Source organism: Trichechus manatus, unplaced genomic scaffold (genome assembly GCF_000243295.1).
Source record: "Trichechus manatus latirostris isolate Lorelei unplaced genomic scaffold, TriManLat1.0 scaffold00028, whole genome shotgun sequence".
In the NCBI taxonomy this organism is placed as follows: Eukaryota; Metazoa; Chordata; class Mammalia; order Sirenia; family Trichechidae; genus Trichechus; species Trichechus manatus.
In genome coordinates, this window is record NW_004443964.1 from 17,075,798 (window position 1) to 17,101,153 (window position 25,356).

The 25,356-nt window shown below is 44.7% G+C and overlaps 1 protein-coding gene across 6 annotated transcripts in view; it reads left to right on the top strand.

The window, feature by feature from the left end:
* Positions 1-25,356, top strand: part of PECAM1 (platelet and endothelial cell adhesion molecule 1) — a 73,681-nt gene that overhangs the window by 5,249 nt on the left and 43,076 nt on the right. For 4 of the 6 annotated variants that reach the window (XM_023729339.1, XM_023729343.1, XM_023729341.1 and 1 more), the window contains exons 2-6: positions 13,691-13,796; positions 14,789-14,942; positions 15,029-15,055; positions 19,674-19,967; positions 23,747-24,052. In XM_023729339.1, coding sequence (XP_023585107.1) covers positions 13,752-13,796; positions 14,789-14,942; positions 15,029-15,055; positions 19,674-19,967; positions 23,747-24,052 — 826 coding nt within the window. In that variant the 5' untranslated portion in view covers positions 13,691-13,751. Of the gene's footprint in view, positions 1-672; positions 724-874; positions 1,046-13,690; positions 13,797-14,788; positions 14,943-15,028; positions 15,056-19,673; positions 19,968-23,746; positions 24,053-25,356 lie in introns of those variants that run through there. The other 2 variants (XM_023729340.1, XM_023729344.1) reach the window with 2 other exon arrangements.

Sequence of the window (25,356 nt, forward strand, 5' to 3'; positions counted from 1 at the left end):
TCTAAAGTCACGTGGCTTGGTTTTTGACTCAAGAATCTTATTCTGATGAGAAACCGAACCTTTGTCTTCGAGGCAGATTACACAGAGAAAAAATTAACTTCGCCTCAGAAATCAAAAAAAAATTTGTTATTTTAACAGCAAGAAACTCAATTCTTTGTTTTATATGCTATTTAACATTAAAGCTCATAAAAATCTCATAAAATATAAATGAAACCACTAAACTTTCGTCAGACAGATAAAACTTCTGACCATATCAAACAAATTTCTTTTTCAATAAACCTCTTAAGTGGTCTTTGTTGCATACCTCTTATAGTGCATTCTTTTAAAATGGCAAAAATGAACGCACTCATTAGCAGACTTACATATACGTATACATTCCTCTTCTTGTGGCATAAAAAGCCAAAGTATGTAAGCTTAAATTATGACAAATATCTGTTATCTCAATTTAATGTCAGTAAGTTACATAAAATGTCTTGGGAATTATTTTAAGCCTGTATATAATGAAACATAACTGTTGTTGAAAGAAAGTCTGTTAAAATATACTAATTTTCATTTAACTTTTACAATTTCTCATATTTTTCCCAGCCTGATTTTAGCCCTTAAAGATTTTTTTTAACCGGCTTTGGAAATCACAAAGTCTCTGCTCAACTGACCGATTCATTAATATGGATATAACCTTAAGTCTCTGGCTACTGCTGGAAAGATTTTTCCAGGCCATTTCAGGTGTGTCTCATTGAGATTTCTTTTCTTTTTGACTTCTTACAGTTCTCCTATAATAAAGAGAACTTGTTTATAGTTCTTTTATGACTGGGATCCACCCAATTTTTGATAACTATAGCAAAGCAGTGATTTTTCTAATCTTTTGTCTTAAAAGGTCTCTACCTAGTTGGAAAACGCCCTTCAAAAGCTGCCCTGGAGCTACCCGACCTTGGAGACTGGGAGCTGGGGGCTTAGGAGGCCTGATCTTGCCCCATCCTCACTCTCTTGACTCATGGAAGACATTTATATATGTTTACGTTGACCTAGGCGTTTTGAAGAGCAAAAAGTAACTAATTTCTTTCTTTTTTACTATTCTGGAACTGTTACTTTTACTTTAAGACAAAATTATTCTTTTTTCCTTTAATAAAACACAGTTCATATAGTGTTTAGCTTAGGTTACTTCCTATTCTGGGCCCCCAGCCTCCTTGGAGATGTTTTTCTCAGAACTAAAAAAAAACTGGAACCAAAAGTATTTGTGAATCTGCTGACAGGTTTTATACAGGTAAGGGTTAAGGTGACGATGACACAAGAACACTGGGGCTTCACAGGGACAAATACACACAAATAGCAGTAAACAAACACAAAACCCGATCCCACTGAGACAATGAAGGTGATTTCGGCAGCCTCAACCTCTCAGACAACCCCCACCGGGTTACAGAGGTGATCTTGGGAGCCTTAACCTCCCAGACAATCCCCAAGGAATGTGCACACTACACGCTATGAACAGGCAAACATCCTGAAAGAAATGACAGAGATAATCTTGGCAGCCTCAACCTCTCAGACAACCTTTTCTGGTGACAGAGGTGATCTTGGCAGCTTCAACCTCCCAGACAATCCCGGGAGCATTCACACACCTTAGTACCAAGACTCTAGAGTCACCAGGAGTCTCTTCTTGTGAGCCTACTCACAGGGTCGCTCATCTGAGGTGCCTCTCTTCCCAGAAGCCAAGGGCTCCGGTCCTGCTCCAGAACCCTCAGGGCTGCCCTATCCACCCCAGCCCTGAGTGCAACAGGGAGAGGAGCTGCGGACTCACCTTGGGATCCCTCCTATGCAGGTCTTGCTTTCCTTCACCCACCTCTTCCAGCATGGTTGGGGACAGGCAGTGCCATGGCAGACCCAGTTCAGGCCGATAGTCTCCCTGGAGGCAAATGAAACCCCTCATGGCCTCATCGGGAGAGCGGTCAATCGGCCCCAGGCCCTTCCCCAGGGCCACCGCATCTCAAGCAGCTGGAGCTCCCTGTACGGGCCACCAAATTTGTTACTGCAATAACACGGATTGGAGTTGCCTGCCGCAATAGCCAATTCTGAGACAGGGGTGAGGTGAGTAGCAAGAGTTTTATTATATATCAATATATAGGAGACAGAGGGGAATAGATCCTTCCAAAAAACCTGTCTCCCCAACTGCAGATCAGCCATAGGCTTTTGTAGGGACAGGATTATGGGTCTTAGAAGTTTGTGTCAGTTCCCACTTGAGGTGATCACATCCCAGATGAGTTAAATTTTCTTGGGGGTTATCTGGTGACATCCTGGTTTTCTTGTCCCAAGATGGGTGCTCTGTTCGGTTTTTCATCCTTAGATCATTATCGCTTGTTTTCCACCCTCCAAGGAGGAACATTGGTTAATCTCAAGCCTTTTGTAGAGACTGGAACCTGACGGAAAAACAAGATCATGAGACAATGTGGGGTCAGCAATGGGGAGGAATAATAGTGAGCCAGGCCTGTGCAGCCTCTTCCACCATCACCCCAAAAGTTTCCCCTTGCCTGCTTACGACCAACCTCTCCCCCAGTTCCAGGCAACCACTGGTCTGCATACTCTCTATAGATTTGGGGAAGACTCTATTTTGAAGTGGAAATACTTGTCTGTCTGGAAAAAGAAGTGTTCAGTGCAGTCAGTGAGACAGAAATAATATGCTGACCATGCTATCTAATATTTATCTGGATTTCTAGACTAACAGCTATGTTTTTTGAGAAAAAACATGTTTTTCCTCAGTGGTCAAAACCAGGATGTGAAACCATATACCCTGAGGGGTCTTAACCAAGTGACCGTCTTCATCCCTCAAAGTGCATGTACTCAGGAATAATGCTGTCTGGGTGCTGTTGCCGACAAGGTATTTTTCAAAATAGACAAAGAAAAGACATGTAAGCATCTTGTGACCATGATCTAACCATCCTGTGAAACTATCTGTAATCACTAACTATACTATTACTAATCAGTAACCAATCAGAGTGTGATCAGTACAATATTCAATGATTTTCCTGTAATTGCCCTCCCTACGGTTTGGTTCCTCTTTTTACCCCAGAAGAAGGCTTGTATAGTGAAACTGCCCCGGGACTACCTGGTTCCATTTTCAATGGGCTAAGTCCTGGTTCCATTTTCAATGGGCTACGTAGTTCCCCAATTGCAACTGTTTTAAACCCTTAATAAACCTCTCTGTGTTAACGTGAAACAGCATTCAAGTTTTTCTAACACTTGGCTGTTACACAGTTAGCTTAGTTAAAAATTTAAGTATTTGCAGGACGAGTTTGGTTTCACTTTTTAAAGAGCTAACGCATGGGAGACTGGCTGCCCAACGTGGGGTTTGTCTTTTGCCATCAGAGCTATCTCTGGCTTGCAGGTGTGTGGATTATTTTCATCTCATGATGTTGACAGATCACATGGGAAGGCTGAGAGCCTTCTGGCCTTCACTGAGAGGAGGTACCCTTTCTAGGTCCCCAGGCCAGGGCAGGACAGGAGGTTGGACGGGATGTCAGGCTATCAGGGGGCTATTCAAGGACACTGTGCACTACGGTGGCAATGCCAGGCTTTGGCTACTTCGGCCCAGCCTTGGAGTGACCTAACAAAATGCAATATTGTGTGTTAAGGTGCCTAGCACGGGGCCTAGTGCCTAAATAGTACCTAGAAAGCAGCCTCCCATGAATTCAGCATTGGTTGGACACACATTTGCTGACCGCCCACAGAGGGCTGAAGCATCTGGATCTGGGGCTATACTGGTCGATGGTCTCTGCTTTAAGAGAGTTCATTCTTTAGTGGCTAATGTTTCCTGGGCACTAACCGTGCTTTATGAATGTTAACACCTAAGTCTCATAGAAGATCTCTATAGATTTGGGGAAGGTTGTATTTTAAGGCAGTTTCTATCATTCGTCTTATCTTGCCATTGAGAAAACTGAGGCTCAGAGTGGTTAAGGAAGTTCTCCACGGTCACACAACTAGTCTGGGTCTAGACGTGCCTTTTCTCACACCACTTCTTCCTGTTTCTGTGATATGGTGTAGTAAGGTCTGTGGGAGGCCAGGAAACAAGGCATCTGAGCCACTGGGAGGGAGGGTTCAGCGATCTTCCCTGGGGAGTTAGATGGCCAAAGAAGCAGGGAAGGGCATTCCAAGCAGAGGGAACAGCATATGCAAAGGTAAGAGGTAAGAGAACATGGTACAATCAAAAGTGACCAACAAGGCTTGAAGAAATGAAATTTCAGAGCTTTTTTTTTTTAACTGGTATGTTTCTTTGGGAAAAAGAGTCTGATTTTGGCAAAGGAAGGAGTCTCAGTTGAGAGCCCTCAAGAGCTGCGAGAGAGTCTTGTAGCTCCTCTGCTAACTTGGCCAGTTGTCTCTGGCACATCTCTCCTCCTCACCAGGCTTGTTTCTTCTTCTGTTGTAAAAGGGCTACTAATAACCTGGTTAAGCTCTTGGCTGCTAACCAAAATCTCAGCGGTTCAAACCCATCAATTGTTCAGGCAGGAGAAAGCTATGGCAGTCTGCTTCCATGAAGATTTACGGCCTTGGAAACCCTGTAGGGCAGTTCCACTCTGTCCTACAGGGTCGCTGTGAGCTGGAATCTACGGCACACCACCACCACAATCCCTATGCTGTGAGGCTTATGTCATAGAACACAGTATCATGAAGGGCATCACATAAGATAATAAAATGTGAAAGTGTTGGTGGCACGCATTCAACAGGTCTGAAGACAGCATGTGGCCCTCCCTTCCTGGGAAAAAGCCTGGATCCTTTCAGGCACCTGTGCCTTAAGTTCGACTATGAGAGGAAGCCCTTCCCTAGGCAGCTCTCACTCTCAGAGCATTTTCAGCATTTGTTCTTCATCTGGCTGGGACCTCCTTCTTCCTCTCCCTGCAGTCCTGGAGGCTCTGCCTGGAGGGGTGCCAGACATCTAGCTGACCTAGTGTAGAATGTGTGTGAGGGGACCAGGAGAAGGGAAAGATCCTATTGCTGACTCTCCAGTGATTTATCACCATGGAAGCCCGCTCTTTTCCTCTGTCCCGCTCTGGCTGGGGAGCACATTGTTGATGCTGTCCTGCACAGATCAGAAGTTCCTTCCTCTTTCCTGTTGCAGAAATGCCACAGTAACCTACGTTGTCCAGAACCCAGCTCACACCTGAAGAGCCCAGTCTTGGGAAAAACAATCTCATTTGATTCCCCAGGGGTTGTGGGGGCCTTGGGGTAAGCAGTGCAGGTGGAGAACAATGCGTGTGAGAACAATGCAGCCTCCAGGGCTGAACAGTGGCCCTGCTTTTCCCCTTCCTTCAGCCATGCAGGCCCGGCTTTAAAAATGGACTTCCAGGCAGTAGCAGGTAGCATTGTGTTAGGTAGCAGAAAACTTAAAGTCAAAGTCCCTTTGTGCAGGCAGAGTCTTCTGTGAGGGCAGGGCGGGTGTGATTACAGCCAAGGCAAAGCCCTCTTCTCCAGTAAGCACCCACCCACTTGTGGAGACCTCAAGAGAAATCTGTTCTTGGAGATGAAGATGTGCGGATGGCGTGGGGAAGTGAAGTGTGGGGGTGGGGAGTGAAGGGGAGGGGAGAGATGGGGGAAGGGGGGTGGGGAGATGGGGGTGGGTGGGGGATGTGGATACAGGAGAGATGCAGGGGAGGCTCACACCCAGGCCAATATTGATCACTTGGAGTTCACTTGAGTTTCATTCAGGTGGTGACTCCAGGATGAATTATCCAATAGGCAAGGTAAGCACAGTGCTTATCTTGCTTACCAGATAATCTGTAGTGAACAATTCCACATTTTTTCACCACATCAAAGGTTCTGCTTCTAGGTATGGCTGGCATCTGTCTCTCTCCCAACCCCACAGCACCTTCCTACAGAATCAAAGCCTCTTTTCAATTTTACAATCCCTGACAGGGACCGATTACCTAGTAAGCAAGGTAAGCACGGGCTTACGTGTGCTTACTTTTTAATCTGTAGTGACCACTTGGATTACTGGGTAATCTGCCCCTGGGTGGTATCAGCTGGTGGCCTGGAGAGGGCTGGCTCATCTGGGGTTGGCCAGCACTCAGGACCTCCCTGAGAGGCCAATGTCTGAGCCAGCATGTATCTGCACCAGCCAGGTCCTGACACAGGGTGAGTGGGGATCCCAGAGACAATGAAGGACACTCTCTGGCCAGGAAGTCCCTGCAGTTGTTGCACATATCCATAGTTTGTTCCTTTTTTGTTGCTGAGTAATATTCCATTGCATGAATGTACCACCGTTTATTTAACCACGCCTTCGGTGACAGACATCTGAGCTGCTACAAACATTCATGTACAGGTTTTTGTGTGAACATAAGTTTTTAATTCTCTGGGCAACTGGTCCATTTTTAAACAACTCTAAGCAGATTCATGGATGCTTTCAAGGGATCCATCTGCATACCCACAGGGTATTTCACATTGTCAGTGTTAGAAATGCTTGGTCCTAAATCACATGAATTTCATTTCTGTCTAGAAGCACGATTTCCTGTGCAGATTTTCATACCCCAAGTTGGCTACCTTTTTTATTATTATGTATTTATTTTAATTTTGTTTAATAAGTGATGAAGCTGTAAAAAAACAGGAAATATTAACATAGTTGTATAGAGCCAGGTGAAGGGTTCTGTTCTAGAATCCAAAAAAAAAAACTAAACTTATTGCCATCAAGTCGATTCTGACTCATAGCAACCCTATAGGACAGTGTAAAACTGCCCCACATGGTTTCCAAGGAACAGCTGGTGGATTCGAACTGCCAACCTTTTGGTTAGCAGCCATAGCTCTTAACCACTGCACCACCACGATCCCTATCCTAGAATAACCTTGGTGAATAGTATTTCATATTCTGTAAATTTCACCTTTTTTTTCTGGCTTTGACCCTTCAGTCTTTGTTCTGGGCCAAAGTTTTTTCCATTGTATGGCATTTCAAGAAGCCCTGAGATGTTTTTTCCTAGAAGCGCCATGTGAGGCGTTAAGAGCTGAGGCTGGAGTCAGGCGCCAGGGTTCCAATACTGACTTCACCACTTGAACTTGCTGTGGGCTCCTGGGCAAACGTACTAACTTCTCTGAGAGTCTTTTTTCCTTTCTGTAAAATAAGGATCATAATAGTATCTGAGTCATAGAGTAAATGAAACAATCCATGACCAAAAAGACCAATAAAGGTACACCAATGTTCACTGCAGCATTATTCACAATAGCCAAAAGGTGGAAATAACCCAAGTGTGGACAGATGAACAAAATGTGGTATATAAGTACAATAGAATATTATCGTCCACAAAAAGGAATGAAGTTCTGATACGTGTTACAACAGGGATGAACTTTGAAAACATTATGCTGAGTGAAACAAGCCAGACACAAAAGGACAAATACTTTAACCGGAATGTCTAAAATAGACAAATTCACAAGACAGAAAGCAGATTAGTGGTGACCAGGGGCTGGAGGGAGGAGGGAGAAGTGGGAAGTTAGTGCTTGACGGGTACAGCTTCCGTTTGCACTGATGAAAAAGTTTGGAAACAAATAGTGATGAAGGTTGCACAACATTGTGAGTGTGATTAATGCCACTGGATTGTACACTTCAAAATGGTTAAAGCGGCAAATTGCATATTGTGTGAATTTTACCACAATAAAAAAAGAAAAGAAGATTGATAAAGATGCCACCCTGCAGGTAGATATCGTTTTCCACAGCAGACAGATGAGAAAACCGAGGATGTGCCACCAGAGAAGACAAGCTCTTACGGGGCTCTCTTGTTCTGTATCGCCCAGGATGAGCCAACGGCTATCTTAGCATTCAGGACACTGTGTTGAATGATTTTTTGACTGGTCAGTGCCCCCGCAGACCCCTTGAGGGCAGGCCCAGGGCCCATTTGTCTCTCCTTTCCTGGCCCCCAGCATGGTGCCTGGTAGGAATGAGAGATGCCATCCTGTTTGCCCTGGAGCATCTTCGAGGACATTGACCTGCTGCTCCTGAACCTGGCCCAGAGAGGAATATTGCTGACACTCCCTCTGACCTGCCGCCCTGCCTGGTGCCTCGTCTCCCCTCAGTAACCTGACTTGAAAGAGAAAAAATTAGGAAATGGTCTGCTCCAGCCTCAGAAAGATACAGAATTTCTGCACATGACTTCAGATTGGCACAAGGTGTTCTTGCAACAGGCTGCTTCCCTGAAGGGGTCCGAGCTAGGGTTGTCAGATAAAATACAGGACACCAGTTACCCTTAAGTTTCAGATAAACAACAAATCATTTTTATGTTCCATGCAATATTATATGGGACAAACTTACACTAGAGGATTACTAGTTGTTTGTCTGAAATTCAAATGTAACTGGTCAATGGATGTTTTTATTTGCTAAATCTAGCAGCCTTACCCTGAGCTCAAGCAAGGCAGGTCAGAAGTGATTGTCAAGGGCCTCCCAGGAGCCCGCTGGCTGCCGGCAGCACCACCTCTCACCTGAGGGAAGCACAGGTGATGTGCCCTGTGGGCAGTTTTGCAGATGCATGATGCTGCAGTCAGCACAGGGCCCTTTGGGGATGCAGCTTCCCCCTTCCCACTTTCTCCTCCGTCTCCACTGGCCTTGGGCCTGCCCTTCCTTCAGGGCTGAATCTTGCCTCATAGGGTTAGGGGTTGATGTAGGCTTTCTACCTGCCCCAAGAAGCCTAGCTCAGTGCTTAGGCCACTCATCCAGAGCAAACCTGATGCTGTTACCTGTAGCCAAGTTCCAATGGGGCAGGCTGGGCTCCAAGCCAGACTGACAACTATTATTATTACAGTTGTTGTTGTTATTGTCCTTACATTCTTATCGTGCCCCCCGGTTAAATGTGCTTCCAAATGCTAGCTCTCATTCGATCTTATAACAAGCCTGTGAGTTGGGTAGAGTGGGCTTATCATACCCATTTTATCGGTGAAGAAACTGAGCGTCAAAACACTTAAGCTATTAAACAGCAAAGAAGGGACTGGAACTGCAGGCTCTGGGTTCACCCATTCGTACCTGCACATTCTCTGGTTGGGGTTACTCCCCAGTCCCGTGAATTCAGGGTTAGTCCGGCTCATCTCCTCTCCAAGGTTAATCAGACTCTGGGCCACAGGCTGAGGGAAGTGGGAGGCCTGTTATGCTGGGTGCCTGTAGCTCTCCTACTTATCTGCTGCCTGCCTACTCCACCCTTCCTCCTCCACCTCCTCCAGTGTGCAGAAAAGTCACTTCCTGAGCGTTACTCCAACAGGCAGCTTTGTGGTGCCATGGGGTGAATGAATTGCCATGATTCTGATTTGCATTCTTCTCTGGTATGTGAAGGCAGACGAATGTGGAAACCTCTCTCTGTCTATCCTCCTTCAATTCCATTTGGCCAAGCAGGGGATGAAGGGAGCAGAGATGGGGGAGGAATAGGGTCCAGGTGTACTTGTCAAGCTTGGTGGGTGCAGCTGGAACCCTGACCCTCGGCAATGTGGGAGGCAGTTTGTTGAACAGTTGCTGAGCAGGTGATAATGCTGTGAGAAACAGTTTTTTTTTTCCTTATGATCAAGGAATCCACTAAGAAAAGGCAGGAAGAGGGAAGATAGGAGAGGGCCAGCCATACACGCACAAAAAAGCAATAGGAAGCATTCCATGTACTCATTTTTATTTTATTTTTAATGAGACACTCATACTTTAGAAATAAAAAAGAGCATGATCATCTTATGATTAAAATAAAATGACTCAAATGATGGAGAATATATAGTTCAGGTTTGTTTTTATTGTGGTGAGTGTGTATATATATATATATATATATAAACAAAAAATTGCCACGTCAACATTTTTTGCATGCACAATTCAATGACATTAATTACATTCACCATGTTGTACAACCAGCACCACTATCCATTTCCAAGTTTTTCCATCAGTGCCCTCCAAGCAATGATTCTCTCTCCCTTCCTTCCTTCTACCCCTGGTAACCCTAATAGACTTCGGTCAAACAAAGGTATCCAGGCCTAGAAAGTCAGATAGTCCCTGGTTGGGCCTGTCATTCAACAATACCCAGCACTGAAAGCATGCTTAATCCTTCTTGCTCACTTCCAAGTTTTGGATACTTTTTTCTTATATAAACTGTCTGTTCCTATCATTTCCCTATTTTTCTATTGTATTGTTCATTTTTTTCTTCCTGATTTTTAAGAGTTCTTTACATATCAGGGTGGAGCCCTGGTGGCTCAGCGGTTAAGAACTCGGCTGCTAACCAAAAGGCTGGCAGTTCAAATCCACCAGCCACTCCTTGGAACCCCTATGGAACAGTTCTACTCTGTCCTATAGGGTCTCTATGAGTTGGAATAGACTTGAAGGCAACGGGTTTAGTTTTTTTGGTTTTTACGTATTAGGGAGGTTAACCATTTGCCTATAATGTAAGTTGCACATATTTTTTTTTTCCCAGTTTGAAGTTTTTCTCTTGACTTAATTTTTTTTCCTTCTTTTTTCAGAGGAGAACTTTTTTTCATGGAGCATAATTTATGTCTTTTATTTTATGGCTTCTGGACTTTAAGTCCAGAAAAATTAACCCTTTAACTCAGAAATCAAAGAAAATTTTGTTATTTTAACAGCTAGAAACCCAATTCTTTGTTTTATATGCTACTTAACATTAAAACTCCTAAAAATCTCATAAATTAAATCATTAAACTTTAGTCAGATAAAACTTGACCATAGCAAATAAATTTCTTTTTCAATAGACCTCTTAAACGTAGTCTTTGTTGCATACTTCTTACAGTGCATCCCTTTAAATGACAAAAATGAACACTCATTAGCAGGCTTAAATATATCTGTCTATCCTTTCTCTTGTGGCATAAAAAGTCAAAGTATGTAAGCTTAAGTTATAACAAATATCTATTAACTCAATTTAACATCAGTAAGTTACCTAAAATGTATTAGGAATTATTTTAAGCCTGTATACCATAAAACATAACTGTTGTTGAAAGAAAGTCTGTTTAAATATTCCAAGTTTTTATTCAACTTTTACTATTTCTCATTTTTTTCCCAACTTAATTTTTAGCGCTTAATGATTTTATTAACTGGCTTTGGAAATCACAAAGTCTCTTTTTAATTGACCAATTCACTGATATGGATATAACTTTAAGCCTCTGACTACAGCTGCAAACATTTTTCCAGGCCATTTTAGGTGTGTCTTATTGTGATTTCTATTGTTTGACTTCTTAGATTTCCCCTATAATAGAGAGAACTTGTTTACAGTTCTATTATCAGGATCCACTCAATTTCTGATAACTACAGCAAAGCAGCAATTTTTCTTATCTTTTGTCTTGAAAGAGTCTCCACCTAGCTGGAAAGGGTCTTTCAAAAGCTTCCCTTGAGCTAATACATTTACATATGTTTACGTTGATGGAGGTATTTTGAAAGGCTATCTACCCAGTAAATACCAAAGCTCTTTCAGAAAAAAAGGAGGTAGAAAGACTGCATAAACTCACCAGACAATACCATACAAAAAAGGATATGTGGATCCTAGTTTCTTAAAGTGTACATAACAATTTTTTTGGTAAGATCAAATCAATTCAATGGAAAAGAACAGGTTCTAGATAAAACTTATTAACTTGCTGGAGCCTCAGGTGGTGGAATATTAGACCTCTTGACAAAACCTGAGCATCAAGCAAAGTTCCCTAAAGGAAAAAACGGACAACACAAATGAAAGCTCATTTTCCCAAAGTGGCCGTTGAAATTCTAAGTTACTTCTAGTATACTCAGTTTATAGTGTTTTTAAACATGAACCCCAAACCAGTGAATCAGTAGTAGGGGGGAAATCTGGGCTCATTTATCAACGATGTTAAGCGATAAGGTTCAAGCTTTTGGTTTCCTTCTTTCTGAAGCTTTCTCTCAAGAGCCGAATGAGGGCGCCCAAGCAGATGGTATAATACTAGTTACACACAGACATTGGATGGGACAGACACAGAACCACAGTAAACAAATGGACAGGACAGACACAAAACCACAGTAAACGAATAAATCCCGCAAGCTGACAGAGGTGATCTCGAACCCTTCAACCTCTCAGACAGCCCTATCTGCAGACAGAGGTGATCTTAGAGAATCTCAACCTCCCAGACACGCTCACGAGAAATCCCACAAGCTGACGGAGGTGATCTTGACTGCTTCAACCTCTCAGATGGCCCTGTCTGCCGACAGAGATGATCTTAGAGAATCTCAACCCCCAGACACACAAGCATTCACACACCCAGAACTAGGACTCTAGAGTCACCAGGAGTCCCTACTTGTTAGCCTACTCATGGGGACGGTCATCTGGGGTGCCCTTCGCCCCAGAAACCAAGGGCTTAGGTTCCGCTATGGAAACCTTGGGCCTGCCTTATCCGCCCCGGCCCTGAGCACAACAGGGAGAGGAGTCGCGGACTCACCTTGTGATCTCCCTTGCGCAGGTCTTGCTTTTCTCTCACCCACCTCTTTTGGAAGGGTTGGGGACGAGCGGTTCTGTGACAGACCCAGGTCTGGCCGATAGTCTCCCTAGAGGCAAATGAAACCTCTCGTGGCTGCTTGTCGGGAGAGCCTGTTGATCAGCCCCAGGCCCTGCCCCGGGGCCACTGCGTCTCAAGAGGCTGGAGTTCCCTGTACGGGCCACCAGATTTGTTACTGCAATAATGCAGATTGGAGCCACCTGCCACAATAGCCAATTCTGAGACAGGGGTGAGGTGAACAGTAAGAGGTTTATTATAGATCGATATGTAGGAGACAGAGGGGACTAGATGCCTCCAAAAAACCCATCTCCCCCACTGGGGATCGGCTGAAGGCTTTTATAGGGACAGGATTATGGGTCTTAGAAGTCTGTGTTAGTTCCCCCTTGAGGTGGTCATGTCTCGGATGAATTAATCTTCTACTGGTATTCCTGGGGATTATCTGGCGACATCCCGGTTTTCTTGTCCCAAGATGGGTGCTTTGTTCGGTTTTTCATCCTTAGATCATTATCACTTGTTTTCCACCCTCCAAGGAGGAACATCGGTTAATCTTAAGCCTTTTGTAGACACTGGAACGGGAGGGAGAAACAAGATCATGAGACGATGTGGGGGTCAGCAATGGGGAGGAATAATAGTGAGCCGGGCCTGTGCAGCCTCTTCCAGGAACACAAAACAACAGCAGCAACAACAACAAAAAATAAACAACACAATTGGAAAAAAATTCCTTTAGAATTCCTTTAGAATGCATTAAGTGTGCCTTGCTCTTCAATAGCTCTTATTTAGCTTTATCTAGATGGAAAACAAGAACAATGAAGCCTGGGCCCGGTTTCTTATTTAGCTTTATCTAAATGGGTTGCGCAACATGATGGAAACCATCAGTTCTTGGTACTTGCCCTGAGGCAGAGAAAAATCAGTCTGGAGTCTTCGGTTTCTATTGTCCCCAACTCAGATTGGATTTACCTTTATCCTGTGGAAGTAGTAGGAAAGGCACTTCAGAAACGGCTGGGCACCTTGACCTCAACCCGTTCCCATCGAGCCAATTCCAACTTATAGGGACCCTACAGGACAGAGCAGAACTGCCCCACATGGTTTCCAAGGAGTGGCAGGTGGATTCGAACTGCCGACCTTTGGTTAGCAGCCAGCCTCTTAACTACTGTGCCACCAGTGCTCCACCTAGACCTCAAGATGGTGATAATCCAATTCAGACCATACTTGTATCCATTCTCCAGTAAGTCATCCACACTACTCTTAGTATTTGATCATCTATTAGTTACAGGTGCTGACCCTGCCATCAAGGAGCCAGCAGCCCACCTGAGGGAGGATGGAGCATCATGGAGTATTGTAGGAAGTGCCTGACAGAGGGAAGCACTGAAGAGGTGAGCGGGCACACAGGATGGGCAGCCCAGTCTGGGGAGGAGAGGGGAGATTTCTGAAGTTGGTGCTTGAACTGAGTTATAAAAGTTAAGTAGGAGTGAGCCAGAAAAGAAGAAAAGGAAGGGCATTCCAGGCAATGGAACAGCTTTGTCAAAGGCACAGGCACACGATGTGCTCTGGGAACTATAAATTCTAGCAATCAGAATGAAGGGGCAAGGAAAGAGCTGATGAGAGACCAGGCTGAAGAGGTAAACAAAGACTGAATTGTAAATGGTTGTAAAGGGCAGTGGGGGCCATTACAAGGTTTTAAATAGGGGAGTGAAAGGAACTGATTTAATGCCCTGTGGCCCGGTATTGGGAGTGCAGACTAACTGAGGGTATAGGCTCCAGGAGAAGGTGTGGGTGCTTCACAGGGCTGCTCTAAGTCATCACACTGAAACCAACTGCAGAGGCTGAGGACAGCCTTTTACCTCCACCAAGTTCCAAGCTCAGCTTGCCTCTAGTGGCAGGTCTCCCTGGAAAACCTTGCATTTTCTGGAAAAGTCAGCCCTGTCCCAAGCCCTTGCCAGAAAAGGCAGGAGGCTCAGATTCATGCCCTGTGGAAAATTCCCCCTTGGGGGCTACAGGAAAGACATAAAAGACATCTTTCTGGTGTCCAAGGAGAGAAGTCCTTTGGGTAGAAATTGATTAGAGGAAGGAACCCCCTCACCCCACCATGAGGAGGGGCCCCAAAACCCAGGCGAGACAAGAGGGTCAGGAGCTCCAGGACAAATGTCACTACTTGTGCCATTTTTTTCCCTAAAAAAACTAAACAAAGCAACTGCGTTCGGTGGCCCCTCAGGAAGACCAGTCATTTCCTGAGGAACTATCAGGCCAGCCCAGGCCTCATTGTTCCTGGTTTCCAGCAATGGCCGCCGCTACCTGACCAGCGCCCCGGCCAGGTCTCTCTGCAGGTGCCAGGAGAAGTTGCCAGAGTGGTTTCTGCTTTGCATAGGGCAAGTTTCTCATCTGTGGGAAGTGTCTTCTGCCCCAGAGGCATGGCTCAAAGGCAGAACTAACCATCCTGGCTGTTGAAGCTCTTACAGTGCAGCTGAGGTGGCCCCACCGGGACAAGATGTGGCTTGGGGTCCTGCTGACACTTTTGTTCTGTGAGTTTTTATTCTCTTCCCTCCTCACTTAAACTTCGTGAGAATTGAAGCTTCTGAAATCAACATATTTCTTTTGTCTTTTCCAGGTTCAAGCCTTGAGGGTCAAGAAAACTGTAAGTTGTGATGTTTCCACTCAGTTTCATCTTGTCCTTTTCTTTCCATGATTCTTAAAACTCCTGTCAAATTGCTTGGGTTTGAAATTTATAACAATTGAGAAAAAATATTCCAGTTGAGGAATACTGTTTATTCTATTTGGCTTTTTTAAGGTTTTGGAACAAAACACTTCTAAAATGTTCTTAATCCAAATGTTCTAGAAGCAGCATACACCTTTTTTAAATTAAGATTATAGAAATTCTGGATTAAAAGAAAAATTCTAGATTTTAGAGGCCACATTCTAACCCGCATATTCTAGAAGTAGCATGCATGTTAGATTCTATTGAATTGCTATTTGTTAGGACTGAGGAGGTGATAAAAAAGGGAGCGATTCCATAACTTGTCCCTTGTCGTTCTACCGTAAATTACTTGTTTTCATATGATACTCTATCCAGAACTGTTTTTTATTCACAAACAAGATATAATTGACTTGTTAGACTCATGAAGACAGAACGTAGTTTAAATTGTTGCTATAGTCTTTTTCCCCTTAAATGATCTAAAATGTATATTGGGTCTTATCTGCAATATTTTGTGCAAGTTCTCAGGAAAAGAAAGGATTCTTTGAATCCTAGTTTATCATCCACTTTAGAGCTGATTTTGTACTTTTATCCTGAAATAAGTGGGCTTTGTTCTGTCTTATCTGGGACTACCACCTGAAGGAAGGGCTTGGTCAGGTCTGGGGACTGGATAGAGGGAGGGTCCGCAGAACTGGATCCCCTTGTCAGTCACTTCAGTCAGTGAAGAAAGGGGGTGATTGGGTTGCAGAGACATTGTATAGCTCTTTGCAGATGAAGTGCATGGATAATGCTGGTTTCTTGACCCAAGGCTCTGAGCAGTGACACTCAGGGATGAGGGGTTAGCATGGTGACTAGCGAAGTCCGTCTGCTGGGGTCTCATGTTGAACTGTCCATGTGCTTCCATGGGCATTTGACCCCCATGGCAACCTATGGAGGCGGGCTATCCATTATCTCCATAACCAGCCTAATTGACTGATGGTGTTGCCAAGGCTCAGAGAAATAAGTGACATGTCTGTTTGAGTCAGTTTGACATCGGCACTAGAACCTCCGCTATTCAAAACCCAACAGTCTCTCTGGGGCCGCAGGGCTGACTTAAATCTTTCAGGCAAGTTTTACTTTGCCTCTCTGAACCTCTTCCCCAATCTGTAAAATGGGGATGATAATAGAACCTATTGAATAGAGTCAGTATGAGGATGAGATTGGGTAAGTGAGGTGGCTCACTCACCCGGCACAGTGCCTGCCCAGTGGGCAGTGATTAATAAATGATAATGATGTTAATATCCAGTCCTATCCCACCTTTACAATCAGAGCTCCCGCACCACCCACCCTCCCTCTTGTCCACTCCAGGCCAAGCCCTGAAAACATCCCATGCTCTGGAGCTTCTCTTACTGTCTACATCCTGTTTCCTGGGACCTTCCTTCTTTCCTATCTCCTTCCCCACTTCAAAATAAATCTCCCTTCCCTGGGTTCCTAGAGAACACTCTTTGTACCTTCAGGTAAGCCCTCAGGACTGCACAACTTAGAGTAAGGAGAGATCGGCTGGTCCACTGTTACTCTCCCACTGCTTTCTCAGGCCTTCGCTTTGTTGGGGAAACTGAGACCTGGGGCCCACAAGGCTAACGCGCTGGGTGTTAGCAGAGTAGCGACTAGAACCCAGGTCTCCCATCACTTACAGTCCTGAGTCCATGCTGACCACGTCTTTGAAATGCATGAGCTGCCCGATTGTTCCATGTTGCCCACTGTCTGCGGGTCAGGTATTTGGTTGGCCTTGGCCCTTTCCTTCTATCTCAGGCCTCCTCAGCTCCCTCAAATCCCCCCCAGCCCCCAAGGAGATGACCTCAGCTCCATCTTCATCTAGAAAATAGTGGCCGTCTGGAGGTAACTCCCTCAACTTCCCGCCCTGCCCTGGCTACAAGCTTATCTTCCTCCTCCACCCATCCTCCTGGCTCCCCTCTGGCCTCAGAGGCGATGTCCCCCCTGTGACTGATCAAGGCTGCCCATCTACCTGGACTCTGAGCCCATCCCCTCAAATCTCCCCCAGGACCTTCCTCTGTATTTGTTCAGCACTACCGCCCCCAACAATTCTCAATATCTTTATTATTCCTCTACTGACTGACTTTTTTCCCTAGTCCAAAAACATGATTGAGTAGCTCTTTTTTTTTTTAGGATAAAGAAAAGTCACACACACACACAAATCCCCACTCCATTTATCTTATGTTTCTCTAGCTAGCCACTTCCTCTCCCAGTCAGACTTCTTTGAAGGCTAGTTTATAATCGTTGTCTCTGCTTCTTCTCCTCGAAGTCACTCCCCACTTAACCACAGTCTGGATTCAGCCCCCACAGCTCACTACCATGGGAAACTCTCACTAAAGGGTCACCAGGGACCACCCAATGCCAAATCCAATGAATGCTTCCTGCCCTTAGCTTACTGGGACCCACGCTACCTTTGACTCTGTTGGTCATGCCCCAAAGTCTCCTTACTTGACATTCTAGACCCTCTTCCCTAGATTTTCTCCAACCTCTCCAACAAACCCTCCTTGTTCTCACCCAGGAGAGACTTTGACCTTTCCACAAGTCTGAATTCTGTCCCCTGGTCTCGGCAGGCTCCACAGCCTCATCCTATCTGGAGCTCAATTCCTCTCCTGACACCTGCACACACCTCCCTGGCCCAATCTAGCCCTGACAGCCCCTCCACCAGGCTTAACATGGGACCAATGGCTGATGTCTCCTCTTAGCTATCCCATAGGCCTCTCAAACTCAGCTGCTCAGTGACTTCATCTTCCTCCCCTACCTTTTCCTAGCATTCTCTACTTAAGTTGGCAGCACCCTCATCCTCCTGGGTACCTAAACCAGAAACCTGGTATGTGTCTTCCAGTCTTTGCCTCAACCCCAATATCTAATCAAATAATTCCTTTGGAGTCTGTTAAAGATTTCTTAAATCTATCCCCCCTTCCCCTCACCCCCACTGGCCCTGCCCTAGCTCAGGCCTCACCAGCTTTCACCAGAACCACCCACACAGGCTGGTTTCTGTGTTTTGCCTGCAATAATCTTTCTAGAATCCAATCTCATCTTGTTACTCCACTCCTGAAGACCCTCAGGCCAGGGACCAGTTCATCAGCACAGCAGGCAAAGCCCTTCTCTTCTGGTACCGCCAGTCTGGCCCCTCTGGCCCTACACTCTTGTTCCTGTAATGGGTCATGCCCAGAATGTGCTGTGATTTCTCATGCCCCTGTGCCCTGGTACATGTTGTTCTCCTGCCCCGAGCACTCCACTTCCCCTCTTTGGCCTGGTTCAAGGCTCAGTTCATGGGTCACTTCCTTCAGACTTTCCTTGCCTCCCCTGGGTAGCCCTTCTAATGGAGCTATATCATTGTACTCAGATTATCTGTGTCCCCCACTCCCTGCAACAGCTTGGACAGCAGGAGTGATTTCTTAATCACCCTGTAATCTCAGCACCTAGCACACATGCTCCGTAAATGTCCTCTGGAAGGGATTTCAACTAAACTTGGAGAAGCTTGAGATTAAGAAGAGAAGATGAGGTCAGCATTCTCTGTGCTGTGCACAGTTCATCAGGGACTCCATGCTTTGTGGTTCCCTGGAGTTTTTCTAACTGTGGTGGGTGGCCCCTGTCTCCCCACCTCCTCTCTTCCTGAGTAATTTCCGGGTTGAGGGCCAGGTGGCTGGCTGAGTCACGATACCTCATCTTCCCAGGGAGCATCAGCATCCACTGCTTGGTGGCCTTGAGGTGGAGGCCCCTTCGTTTTCATATTCTGGGATTTGGCACTGTGGTCCATGAGTGCCTCGTCTATGCTGCGGGTGACTTTGTCAGCCTTCATCTCTCTGGGTTGAAAAGACCTGACCTCTTTAGGCTGTTCCAAAACCCCCACCTTCCATCACAACAGCTTTGAACCTCTTGGGTTCTGTAGGGAAAGCTGTGGACTCTCTCTTTAGAAAAATGCACATCTGCATACAATTAAAGGTGGTCATGGACCCCCAAAGCCCATCTATGCATATCCCAGGAGATCCAGGTACCCCATGTTACAAATATTCACTGTATTGTGTAAATAGTAAGACCTGCACACAGTAATCCAGGTTTGGCTGTAGCTGGACAGTTTATTTACAAAGAGAATAATGTTTTCTGTATTATCTTAAGAAGAACCCGGTGGAGATTTTTGAGGACTGATTGGGGGTATGTTTGTTATCTATGGGATTTGGCACTGTGGTCCATGATTGCCTTGTCCATGCTGTTGGTGACTGTCAGCCTTCATCTCTCCAAGTGGAAAAGACCTGTGTTACCCCCTGTGTAACAAATTACCCCCAAACTTGGAGACTTAAGACAACACACATTTATTGTATCAATCAGTTTCCGAGGCTCAGGAATCTGGGAATGGCTTACTTGGGTGGCTCTGGCTCAGGGTCTCTCACGAGATTGCAGACAAGCTTTTGGCTGGGGTTGCAATCATCTGAAGGCTTGACTGAGCCTAGAGGATCTGTTTCCAAGTTCACCGGGATGCTGTTTCTGAGATAACAGGTGTGTCTACACTCCTTCCCTTTGCGCTTAGCTTTCACCATCAACAGCATCCGCATGGAGAGCCTGCCAGGGTGGACAGTGCGAAATGGGCAGAACCTGACCCTCCAGTGCATCGTGGATATCAGTACCACCTCACATGTCAAGCCCCATCACCTAGTGCTGTTCTACAAGGATGACGTGATGTTCTACAACGTCTCCTCCCGAGAGAACACAGAGAGTTATTTCATTCCCCAAGCCCGGGTTTATGACTCGGGGAAATACAAATGCACTGTGATCCTGAACAACAAGGAGAAAACCACGCCGGAATACCAGGTGTCGGTGCGAGGTGAGTCCTTGGACTTGAACCTAGCTCAGGCAGATGAAGTGTAACACACGTGGCTGCATGAACAGGAATTGTGAGTGAACAGAACCCTGGGCTTCCCTGCCCATTTTCCTAACCTGAAAATGTAGGCTTTAGATATGCTCCCAATATGCCAGGCTAGATCTAACCTCCTTGCCTTTCTACATGCCGTTTCCTCTCCTGCAAGTGCCCTTCTTCATCTCTCTCCATGTGAACTAATCTTTCTCCTTCAAGACTCAACTCAAAGGTCTCTTCTCTGACACTCTCCCAAACAAAATTGATCTCCTCCAGGGTACCGGTCCCTAAGCGCTCTCTACCTTTACTGGCATTTGTTGTGTGTACAAAGACCATTGGGCTGAGTGTTAAGAGCCTGAATTCTACAGTTACTTTGGGATCTGGACAAATCCCCTAACCTCTCTACACTCCAAAATCCTCATCAGTAAAATGAGGATGATAATATCCAGCTCAGGAATTACCCTTCATATAATTCCTAATAGATAGTGAGTTCCCAGTAAATGGCAGTTGCTATTTCACTCAATATTTTAACTATTTTTCACACATCTGTCTGCTCTTCAGGACTGAGGTCATGAGGAGAGAGATGATGTCTGGCCCATTTTTTTTAATATTTGCCTTTTTTTAATATTTTGCTGTGTTTTTGGTGAACGTTTACACAGGAAATTAGGTTTTCGTTTAACAATTTCTACACCTATTGTTCAGTGACATTGGTTGCATTCTTCACAGTATATCAGCATTCTCATTATTTCCATTTTGGTTGTTCAGGTTTAATCTAGCTTCCCTATGCCCCACCCGCAACCTTCTCATCTTTGGTCTAGGGTAAACGTTTACCATTTGGTTTCATCTAGATGATTATTTTGAAGAACACAGTACTCATAGATGATATTATTTATTTTATGGGCCAATCTGTCATTTGGCTGAAAGGTGACCTCTGGGAGTGGTTTGAGTTCCAAGTTTAAAGTGTGTCTCAGGGCGATAGTCTCAGGGGTTCATCTAGTCTCTACCAGTCCAGTAAGTCTAGCCTTTTTTTAGGAATTTGAGTATTGCTCTACATTTTTCTCCCATTCTATCCGGGACCAACTATTGAGTCCCTGGTCAGAAGAGTCAGTAGTGGTAGCAAGCACCAATGTCTGGCCCATTTTTGTAGCCTGAACAAAGAACCTGGCTCCTAGTAGACACTCAATAAGTATTTGTAGAATGAATTAAACAGATGAAAAGGCAGGCAGAAATGGGGTAGGGATGTACAGATAGGAAAATGGTTGTCAGGAATTTGGATTCACTCAAGCAGCATTTCCTGAGGCTATGAGTCAGGGAAGAGAAAAAGGCGTTTAAATAATTACAGTCCAATAGCCTTATGATCCAAGTGCCTTGGGAGCACAAAGGAAGAAGGAAACTGTTCTGCTTGGAGAAGTTAGGGAGGGTTTCCTAGACGAAGAAGCATTAGGGCCAGACATGGAAAGTCGAGTAGGAGTTTGCTTGATGGTGAAGTGGGTAGAGAAGTGGGAGACAGCATAAGTGTGAAAGAGCAGAAGCTGAGAAAGAAGTTAGTATCCCAGCTCTGTCATGTATCAACTGGGTGCCCTTCAGGCAAATCCACCAACCTCTGGGAGTCTGTTTCCTTTCTTTAGAAGAGGGATACCTAGGTGATTACATGCAGTCTTGAAGGTTGTTTTATTCTGAGGATGCAATGGGATAGCAAATGAAGCATGTTCAGTAACCACGTGCTGAATGAATGAATACCCATCTTGAACGAGGTCATTAGTTACTTTCATACCACCCCTCCTTCACAGAAATAATCACAATTGTAGGGAACTAATTGCTTGAGGCTTTGGCTCCTTGATGCCCCCTAGTGCTTGGCTCTGCGTCTGCCTGGTGGGGGCATTTCAATAAAGATTTGTTGAATAAATTAGCTGCGAAATGTCTGAAAGAATGTAGGAGATGGGTCTGGGTGACTGCAGGAGCCCCCCACCCCAACCCCCCACCACTGGACCTACTCTGGTCTCCTCGTCCCACCACAAGCCTCACCCTACAGCCCACTTAATGCTCCTAAAACTTATTGCATCTCCACTTTGCTCGCTAACCTGCCAAGTTATAAAAATTCTCCGAGTTCCAATTGTTTAAGTACTTACTCATTTCCAGGCACTTTGCTGAACTCGCTCCATAGATTCCCTCTTTCCATTACAACAATCCTAGGAGGTGAGATGAGGAAACTGAGGGCCAGTGAGAGGAGGTGGCTGGTTGAGGGTGCACACTCAGGAAGCGGCAAGTTTAGGGTTCAAGCACGGCCTGTCTGATTCCAAGATGGAGCACATGACAGCCAGCACATGGGGCCTGTGCAAGCAAGGCTCATCTCAGCTGGCTCCCCCAGCTCCTCCTGGGCCGACCTCGGCTCACCACTCTATGTACCTTCCCCTCCTCCCCTGTTCTCTACTCTAGACAAAAACAAAAACAAAAACGAAACCCATTGCTGTCAAGTCAATTTGGGTTCATGGCAACCTCATGTGTTAAAGAGTAGAACTGAGCCCCATAGAGTTTTCTTGGTTGTAATCTTTACATAAGCAGATTGCCAGACCTTTGTTTCTTGGCACCATTGGGTGGGTTGGAATGCTAACCTTTCAGTAAGTAGAGGAGCACAAATTGTTTGCACTATTCAGGGACCTCTGCTCTAGATAGCCCTCCTAAAAGCCACAACTATGTGCCCCGAAATGTCTGCCCTTGGCCCCCATCACACCTCATCTGTCCCACCCTCCCTTGAAGGCACAGCTCAGGTCCTGCTCCTTCTGGAATCTTCTCTGATCCCCCAGGCAAAGAGGGGCTCCTCCCTTCCTGACTGCCCTATCACTCTTTGTCTCTGCAGCATACTCTGATGCTTGGTTATCTTCAGTATTGTTCTTTGAACTGGGAAGGCTTATGCTGTGTGGGACAGTGTGCACGTGCATATGCACGGACGTGCGCGCGCGCGGGCACACACACACACACACACACACACACACCCCCTGGCTTGGGAGACCTAGAGTCCACTCTCTGCCCGGGGGCTTGCAGTCTGTGTGCTTTTGAATGGGCCTTGAACCCTGAGCTTCAGCTTCTTCATCTATAAAGTGGTTATAATTTTATCCTTTATGCCTACTCAGCAGGCTTTTTATGAGAATTACATGGGATCATGGATATAATGTAAAGCCTAGTTATGTGGCTTGATGCATGGTTGGCATTCAAGGAATTATTATTACAATTACAGTAATAACAATAAATGCTGTCTGGTGGGTTTTTTGTTTTTGTTTTTTTAAATCATATCCGTTAAGGAGATTTGTCTTCCCAATGGGATTGTAAACTCTGAAAGCACCAATCACATCTTAAGTGTATTTTATATTTTTCAAATGCTGGTATGGTGCTGGACACATAAATGCTCAAAAATTATCACGAGTAGGTAGTATTAGGAGTACCTGGGTGGTGCAAATGGTTAATGTACTTGGCTGCTAATCAAAAGTTTGAGGTTCGAGTCCACCCAGTAAGGCCTGGCAATCTACCTGCAAAATAATCAGCCATTGGAAACCCAATGGAGCACAGTTCTACTCTGCCACACATGGGGTCACCATGAGTTGGAGTTGACTTGAAATCAACGAATTTGGTTAGGTAGTACTGAGTGTTCCAGGAGCAAAAAAAAAGAACCCTCAGAAGGGTCAACCGCAATGACTCAGAGGCTTGTGCCACTGGATCAAACTGATACTGATGGACTTTCTCTTTCCCTAAAGGAGTACCCAATCCCAGGGTAGTGCTGGACAAGAAGGAGGTGATAGAAGGCGGGGTCGTGACGGTCAATTGTTCTGTCGAAGAGGAAAAGGCTCCAATATATTTCAAAATTGAAAAAGTTTCACTAGAATCAAAAACCATCAAACAAAGTAGAGAGAAGACTTCTCAGAACCAAAATTTTGTGATGGTGGAATTTCCGATTGAGGAACAAGACCATATTTTAATATTCCGCTGCCAAGCTATGATCCTCTCTGGGCTTCAGATGGAGACTTCGGACCTCACCAGGAGTGACCTGGTCACCGTGAGGTGTCAGTCCTGCTGTTCTTTCCATCATTCTTGTGGTTTGCTGGTTTGGTATCGGGGGACAGAACCCAGAATTAGGAATAGGCTGGGGCCTTCCAGCTGGGCCACTGTTCTCAGGACTTAAGACTTGTTCTTAATCACTTTAAGTCAATCTTATTTGTCAAACTTTTTTTGACTCTGACACAGTAAAAATATATATATATACACACACACATGTATTATTAAATATTATTTTCCAAATATATTTATATGTATAAGCATATATATGAAACAAAATTTTCACAAGCAATATTTAATATATATGAGATGCATTTTGATATTTTCTATTTCAGTTTTTTTCAACGCTGGCCATGACTCACTAAGTTGATGAATTGTGGGGCTTGCAGTTTGGAAACCACTGCTTTAAGTCAGTGAGGGTCAGACATCAGGGAGTGGGGTCTGAAGGATATGGTGTGGGAAGGGAGGCCAGACCCTCAGCCTTTGCTTCTCACATTGGGTGAGGGGTTCCATCCTTAACTTCCCCCCATCATCCAAGACCTTGGACATATGAGCCGACCTGAGAAATACTCTCAGGAGAGAAAGAGGGGACAGCAGAAAGTGAGTGTGAGCACAGGTAACCATAGGCAACATCTATCAATAGTGAAAACGCACAAAACATTTGAATCAACAATCCTACTGCTAAGAATTAACCTTAAAAATAACAGTACTTAAATGCTTGTAAAAATACCCAAGATATAAGTACAAATTTGTACATTGCAGGATTGTTGTAATAGCAAAAAAATGGGAAAATACCTGAATTTAGTAAAATTTATCAGTCTTTTTTTCTTTATGGCATCTCAGTTTTGTGATTAACTTCTAAAAGTCCTCCACACTCTAACATTATTAAAGAAATAGTGCACCTATGTTTTCTTTTTGTATTTATCTGGTTTCATTTTTTTCTGCATGTAAATCTTGTATATCTGGAGTGAATTTCAATATAAGAAAGACCTTAGTTATCATTAAGCTGCCTCAGAGGATGTGGGGCCCTTGTTGAGCGTGCTAAAAAATGTCCTTCCTTTTTGACATTTTCTCAGAAAATCAAATTTTTTTTAAATGATAGCTTTTTATTAAAATTGACTTTATAGTATTAAAAATTATCCTTAAAGAGTCATTAAAATGACTGTATAGTAGAACACAAAAATTCTAATCAATATTAAAGTATTTTATCACCTAAACTCACTTCGAGCATTTTTTAACGTCCCTGTCTGTGTTTTACACAGTCGTGATCTGCGTACATATAGTCTTTTATGGCCTGTTTGGGTTACGTGGT